Here is an 8,013-nt window from a genome sequence, read left to right on the forward strand (position 1 = left end):
AGGGTTACCACCAGCTCGTCCGGGTGCCCCGACCCCCTATCACTACGGCCAGCCTCCTGTCTTTCCTGAGGCTGTGTTGCTTTGCTCCCAGACAGGTCAGCCAAATGTTGGCCTTTTCTCTAGTGCTTGTCAAAGGTACCTTGTCTGAGGTATCCCAGACCCCAGCCAATCCCCGACCTCAGGCTGACAGAGAAGAGCCTCAGAGTCCACTCTTGTGTGCAGAGGATCCCAGAGTCTTCAGGAAGACGTAGCCCACCTGTTTCTCAGATCCCTGGGTTAGAAGAAAGGGCTGGGGCTAGGAACCAGAGTTTCTGGCTCTGTTGTCTATCAGTGTAGACTAGGACCTCAGTTTCTGTTTTGAAAACTGAGTAAGTAGCACATGGTAATTGTCAGTCCAGAACAGGGTCCATGGGCACAGGAGGCAAACCACGTGGGAATTTTTTCCCAGGGAGAAGAGGAGGCAGCATGGCCGAAGTCCTACAATTTCCAATAGCCGGGAGGACCGTGAGACACACCGCACCAGGATAGACGTTTACTGGGGACGGGACAGACTCCCCCTTCTGGCTAGCCCTTAGGGGTTGATGATTTCAATGTGGAACTGCAGGTGAGTGGCTGTGACGACACAGTAGCCCCGGAGGAGAGCACAGGTCTGGCAGTTTTGGCATTGTCAGTGGCACTGGATGAGGTAGACGGCGCTGAGCGCTTGGCAGTATCGTCAGTGGATGCGCCACATACGGACCAAGGACTGGAGCTTGACCACTGCCCTCTCTCTGTGTATGTAATCGGGGCTGCCCTCCACTTCTTACGCAGCAGCCTTGCCAGGGTCAGCCTCCATCAGCACTGAATGACCCTGGCCCTGAGCGCTGCATGCAGCAGCGTCCAGCGTACCAGGGACCCCGTCACCAGGCCTGGATCTCTGTGGCTGCATTTATTCTTTTTTCAGATTTTTTCTAGGCAGAGATAAAAGAAACCACTCAGGGAACATCTTGCCACCAACTTCCAGGGTCTTCCTGGAAGGATCCTGGGTTCCCTTAATAGTCAGCCCTTCTTAGGAGAATTCAGGGGAATTAACAGGAGGTGAGTTCTCATCTGCCGCTAGGGACATATCACCTTGCCCTCAGAGTCACGGTATCCTCCTGTTTAAAGATAAGTACTCTGTGGACCTCACAGACGCATGGATCAAAGGAGAATCAACTAGTAGAGGGGTGCATTAGGGATGTGAGGGCCTTTGTTCATTACACTCTATCTCTGCAGTGCTTATGGGTTTGGGAAGTTTGACCTCAGAATGTTTTCACTGGTATTCTCTGCTAACCATCATTGGCTGATTTTTCTCTGTCACAACTATATATTTACATACTGTGGGGGGGTTTCAGCACCCTCATCCCATCCTCTATCCCAGCCTTCCCACATTTTGAATATTCTACTCTCTAATTCAGAGTCCTCACATTCTCTGTTCCCAGCCCCATGCATTTCTTGGTGGCTTTCATTCTCTCCATTCACTCATGTCACAGTCAGACCTAGACCCAGACAGCCCATGCTGAGAAGGGAGCGGAGGAAAAATGAGTGGACATTGAGTCAATTCCTGATTATTTTAGACTCTGGATCCATAAGAAGCACAATTCCACACCCTCATGACACAGACAGAAGTGTTCTGGATATCTCTTCACTACATGGAGACTTCATTCACCTCTTTTTCCTCTTCTGCTATTTAATTATTTCTTCCTTGTCCTTGGATGCAATTAAAATTACCTTGCCTTGTGTCTGTCATCAGTATTAAATGGGGAAATGAATGGATGAATTAAGACTGCTGTTTCTCACTAGGGCTCTCCACAAAGATCCCCACTGCCTCAGCATCCCCTCTTTTCCTAAGACGTATGAAGTCCAGGGCCATTCCCACCCACCCCTAGCCTGCCTAGTAGATCTGGCTATGTCTCTCACACACAATTGAATCCCCATGGCTTGCGCCTAGATGGTTCATTAGCTTCGATTTCTCTATTTCCCAAGGTCTGGCATGAGTAATATGAGGGGAAAGCTATGAGTTCACAGTTGCATTATGGATTGCACAAGGATTAGAATATCTGCCACACAGTTGAGTATTCCTTAGAAACAAGCCCCATGGGAACTTGTACTACCTGTCTACTTCCCCCCCATTAAAGATGTAACAGTTCAGTGGAAAGGCAGGGCCCTTGAATGCCGTTCCATACCAGGGCTCTCCTCCAATGAGGCCCATTCACATCCTCCTCATTACCAGTCACAGAGGAGAGCAAGAGGGACCATGGCAGTATATCTCCTTACAGCTCTCCAGTGTGTTCTCAGACTTAGCACTTCCTGTCTGCCCTTCATTCAGGTTTCAATACCTCAGTACACCATAGGACACTAGAGAGAGAGAGAGAGACCAGATGAATGTAGAAAGCAGTAAAATAAAGATAAAAAACTTAAATTAAGTAGAAAACAAAAATGGGTAGTAAAAAATAAAGCCCACCAGTGTCAGGCTTGGGGCTACTTAGCAAGAGGTATGTGGCATGCTGAGGCCAGATGTTGCTTGTTTTGGGTTTGTGAACCTTTGGGAGATTTTAGGAAGGGCCATAGCATGAGCCCAGACAGGACATTTGTCTGGAAAAGCCACTGGAAGCAGCTTGGGTGGGCCTGCAAATTGGATGGGTGGGATCTCAGGGAATCACCAGGGTAGAGCGAACAGTGTTAACCAGGTCGATGGAGACTCAGATATGGTGGCCTCCTGCATCTACACACTGGGAAGGCTCAACAAAGGAATTATGGCTTCTGCCAGCACTTTTATACCAGAAAAATAGACTTTAAAACAAAGGCTATAAAAAGAGGCAAAGAAGGACCCAGTAATCCCACTTCTGGGTATCTATCCAAAGAAATCCAAAACACTATTTCGAAGGGACATATACATCCATATGTTCATTGCAGCATTATTTACAATAGCCTAGATGTGGAGGCAACCTCGGTGTCCATCAATGGATAAATGGCTAAGAAGTGGTACATATGCACAATGGAATATTACTCATCCATTAAAAAATGAAATCTTGCCATCTGCAACAACATGGATGGACCTAGAGCATATTTTGCTGTGTGGAGTAAGTCAGACAGAGAAAAACAAATGCCATGTGATTTCACATTACTTATATGTGGAATCTAAAGAACAAAACAAACAAACAAAATAGAAACTGACTTATATAGAGAACATTTTGATGGTGGCCAGATAAGGCTATTCCATTGTGGGCCTTAAAGGATAGAAAGTCAGAGACTGGGATGATTGAAATCAATATTGTCACTGTGGTCAGTTATGACAAGCACTAGGACAGTGCCACCCTAAGTGGTTTTGTTACCACTGAGCATTTTGTTACCACTGAGATAAGAACAGAGATTGAGAGCAAGCATTTAGAAACTGTTACAGCAAATTGAAATGATAATTTTATGTATGGCACTTAAAAACAAGCCTTGTATTTTGAATGCCTTTTCCATTTATTTTGCTTACAACTCATTTTTGTTGTTTTATAAAAGAATTGGTCTATGATGGATTGGACAATTTTTTTAAAAAAGGTCCATCCTCACAGAGAGCTTAAGAAGCCATGGTCTACAATTGCAATCGTAGGAGCGGGTGACTAAAGTAGGATGGAGGTCAAGGTTGCTGGAGGTGAGAGGCAAGGGGCTTGAGGACATCATCCATTCGATGCTGAAGTCACTAAGAATGGTGTCACATCTACAGTGGAGGTAACATCAGTGGGAGCCCTATTTGTGTTCAGCACCCTGGAGAAGCTGGTTCTGAGGATGGTGGATGGAGGCAGAGCTGACCTTCCTTAAGTACATGAAATCTATTTCCCAAATAGTGCCCAAGTTAGCAAGAAGCTTGCAACGCCCTGTGCCGAGTCATCACTGAGGCCAGCCTCCTGTGTTTTCTCTGGGCTGCACTGCTCCCAAGACAGCGAGCCAAGTGCCTGACTTCTGTCTGGGGGCTTGCCAAATAGAAAACTAATGTGTGCAAGCCCCCGCTTGCCCGATGGCAGGCTGATGGAGACAACTCTCATAGGAGGAGGTGCCCAGAGCCTTCAGGTATACAAAGCCCAGCCCCTCACAACTGCAAATTCAGGAGACAGGATGGTGCTGGGTTGGGACACCTGGCTCTACCGATAGGAGGACAGCCTTAGGTGGCAGCTTCTGATTTGGATAGAATCAGTGGCATATGGTCACTGTCCTGAACTGGGGCCACAGATGCTGAGAGTTGGGTGGAAGGGGCGAGGTATCTGCATTGAAGTCTTTCTCCAAGTAGAAGAGGAGGGGCAGGGCCTGAATTTGGGGGATCCCTGTGGTGTGGGAGTCACTGAGACACACACGACCTGGTCAGACATTTATTGGGCAGGGGAGCCACTTTTCCACTCTGCAGAACCATTAGATTGATAGGATCTCGACGTGGAACCCCAGGTGTTTGACAGCACCTTCATACTGTGCCTGCAAAACCTCGTGGTTCTGGAAGGCGAAGCAGCTCTTTGGGGCCCGGAGGATGCAGGCGATGTTGCACATTTGGCAGTAACGCTGATAGCATTGACACATGTGCACCCCGGACTGGAGCCTGACGGCCGCCGGCTCCTGACAGCCACCTACCTCTTCAGCAGGGCCTGCTGCTGCTTCTGCACCCGCCTCTACAGGAGCATTCTCCACCAGACCTGAATCATCCAGGCCCTGAGGGTGGCCGCCAGCAGGGTCCTTCGTACTAGCGTGCCACACCACCACGCCTGGAGCTGGCAAGCCGCCTTCACTCTTGCTCTCTGGTGTTGTTGTGCAAGACACTAAGCAAGCAAAGCAGGGGACTCCCAGGGAATTTGTCGCCATCAGCCACAGCTCTGGTGTCTGCCACTAAGGCCCTCCAATCTTTTCTCTTAGCCGTCAGCCTAGGAGACCTGGGTGGGGCTTTCCCTCTACTTCTGTCTTGTCTGTGGTGGGGTACACATCTGCTCACCCCTAAGTCACAGTGTCCTTGTCTATAAAGTGGGGCTATGCTTACCCCGTGGGCTTCACAGCTTCATGGAAACAGTGGAAAGACTTTCTGACCCAGAAGACCCGACGTGGGTGTGAACCTCAGCATTTACGGCCTGCACCTCAGCCCAAGTTCCAGCCTGTAAAGCTGCCTCCCAATGCCTCACACCATGCCACAGCCCCTGGGGGGTCTTCCCCTCGCCTCCCTTCTTTTGATTTCCGCTACTACATCTCAGTCACCCCCACACCCTTCTGCACCCATGCTGCCCCTTCTACAGCTTTCCAGTTCCCACTGTTCTGTGCCCACCTCCCACGTGGAAGGTTGGCATCCTGATCGTCTATTGTCTCTCCATACTTGGCACAGCTCACTCAGAATGGGGATGGAATTTATGGGGACAGGAGAGCAGCACTGAGCTGACTCCTGTGGGACCAGAGATGGATCCTCCACTTCCAGGGACTCTGGGATCAGAGGGTCAATGATTTGTGGTTCTCTCATGCACCTGGGCCCCACCTACCTTTCACTTCTCTCTCTCATTCATTCTTATCTAGGTCAGACTTCTGCAATCAGAATGATGGAGAAAGCACAAGTGAGGGCCAGCCTCTGTGCAAAGTCCCCACTGCTACAGCTCTCCATTCTTTCCCTGAGTCCTTTGAGATCATCTGGTGCTTTCCTCCGCCATGGTGCATCTCCCGCCCCGGGGGAGGGGGTGTCTGACTAAGTCTCACACAGCATCTATTGCCCATGGCTTGGGGGAAGTTGTCCAGGTGTTTCCATCCCTTCTGGTTGCTGCTCCATTGGCCCCGGCAGAGGCAGGAAGGGTGATAGAGGAGGAAACAGCAATGATATGGCAAGGGCACCAATGCCCCAGGGACCAGGTTGCCTTCTCCAGGCTCACAGAACGATCTGTGACTGCAAGCTTTCAGGAAGCTGAGTTGGCAGAGAGTGCTAGAGGCCTCTCTGTTCAGCCTACACACTTTCAATTAATCCCTTCATTTTAGCATAATGCTTCACTTCTGCCTCCAATCATACCTGAAATTCCTGGGTCCTATTTCTGAACTTCTATAGGAAAGAGATATGTAGCACTTTTTCTAGGATGAGTTCATGAACTTAATTGTCTGACTATATACATGGTGATATACTGAGAGCGAGAACCCACTGTTCCAGGTCCTGGGAACACGGCACTGAACCCAGAGTCCCTGCTGTCCTGGAGTTCACCCTTTAGTGCTGGGGAGAGAAAATAGGAAACGTGGCAAAATAACCTCAGGTATTGCTGAGGATTTTCCAAACAGGAAAGCAGAGTGAGGAGCTAGAGCATACAGTAGAGGGAGGGACAGCTGTTTTCATAAGGTGGTCAGAGAAGGCCTCCCTGAGAGGAACCATGGAGCACAGACCAACCTGATGAAGTAAGAGCTCCATCTGGAAGAAGACCACCCAAGCAGTGGCAGCAGCAAGTGCTGAGATGGGACTGTGCTGGAGACAGTGAATAATCAATCGCTCAGCACTCAGGGAGGATTGAGAGGGTGAGATGGCCAGGCTTGGACTGTGCAGGCTTCTGCAGACTGCAGGGAGGGCTTCTGGAATTGTTCTAAATTTAAGGGGAAGACATGGAAGGGTTAAGAGCATCAGATGACACAAGCCTCCATGCTGCACAAAGGCAGGGGGCGCCATTCACAGAGACCACACTGTGAAGGAGCCTTGCTGGAGTTGGCTGACTCAGTGGCCCTGCAATCCTAACTCTCCTACCAGGGCAGACATTGCTAATCAATCACAGACCCTCTTCATCCAGCACCAGGTTCTCAGACTTCTCCTCCACCCTGCACCCCAGACAACCACTGCCACTTCCTCAGAGCTGACCTACGAGATGCCCAGTGTCTGCCATCATTTGCCCTGTCCCTTTGCTGAGGACAAGGACTGCCTGGAGCTTTTCAGACAGAGATCTGGTGACAAACAGTTGGAGCAGACCTGATCAGTTCTTTATTGGGAAGGGGATGCAGTCTGTAATCCGACAAATCTGTGACCCCAGAAAGATTTCAAGTTCAAGACCCAGCTTGTTTGCTGTGAGTTCGTACCTGCCTCGGAGAAAGCCACAGGTGTGGCAGTTATGCCACCGCCAATATACCTGGATGATACGGACGGCGTGGAGCAAACGGATGTAACGCTGGCGGATGCACCACATGCGGACCCAGGACTGCAGCCTGACTGCCGCCCAGGTTTGCCGAGCGTACAACTCCAGGGCCGCCCGCCGCCTGTCGGCCTGCAGCTTCAGCAGCACCTGCTTCCACCAGCGCTGAATGATGGAAGCCCTGAGCGCCGCATGCAGCAGCGTCCGGCGCACCAGCGTGCCCCGCCACCAGGCCTGGATCTTTATGGCTTTCTGCTCTTTACCAGTGTTTTTCTTTACCTTTGAGGGGAGGTGATGCAAGGAGGAAGAAGAGATACTCAGAAAATGTTCCCCACCCACCTCCGCCCCAGGGTGTGGATTCTTTATCAGCAATGGCCCCTCCCTCAGAAGTTCAGGAGCACTGGGCACAGCCCTGTCCGGAGCCAGAAGACAGGACAGGTATCCTGTCTCTGCCACTCTTGGGTAATGGATGCAGACACATCACTTGTTCTCGGAATCTCAGTGTTCTCATCTGTAACAGGGGCACACCTGCCCTACGATCCAGGTTAGGTGGACCTGGGTGGGCAGGCCAGAAAGAGACCACCACGATCTCTGGGTCAAAGGCTATCGTGTTCCACCTGGGCTTGACCACCTACCTGGGATGCGGACCCCTTCCCTTCAGTAACCCCCCGCAGGCTGGAGAAGTGGCGTCCTTTGCTCTCCTTTCACGCAGGACTCCAGCTCCAATCCACAACCTCCTGTGACTCTCTGTGAAGTCACAGAAGTTTCCCTGCTCCATGCAGTTTCGTCTTTCTTATTTATTTCTCTTGCTTGGTTTTTTTTTTTTTTTGGTTCTCACATTAATCTTCAGTCAGCACACATGTGCACACCACACATATGATTCTCGACTTGG

At 50.2% G+C, this 8,013-nt stretch overlaps 1 protein-coding gene across 1 annotated transcript; it reads right to left on the reverse strand.

Annotated features, from left to right (window-relative positions):
• Window positions 1-571: 571 nt before the first annotated feature.
• IQCF2 (IQ motif containing F2) lies at window positions 572-1,487 on the reverse strand. Its single transcript, XM_033132833.1, is given in 4 exon segments — window positions 572-774; window positions 777-893; window positions 896-950; window positions 1,446-1,487. Coding segments are annotated over 4 exon segments (417 nt in total).
• Between the last annotated feature and the right edge of the window lie 6,526 nt (window positions 1,488-8,013).

Source organism: Rhinolophus ferrumequinum, chromosome 17, assembly GCF_004115265.2.
Source record: "Rhinolophus ferrumequinum isolate MPI-CBG mRhiFer1 chromosome 17, mRhiFer1_v1.p, whole genome shotgun sequence".
In the NCBI taxonomy this organism is placed as follows: domain Eukaryota; kingdom Metazoa; phylum Chordata; class Mammalia; order Chiroptera; family Rhinolophidae; genus Rhinolophus; species Rhinolophus ferrumequinum.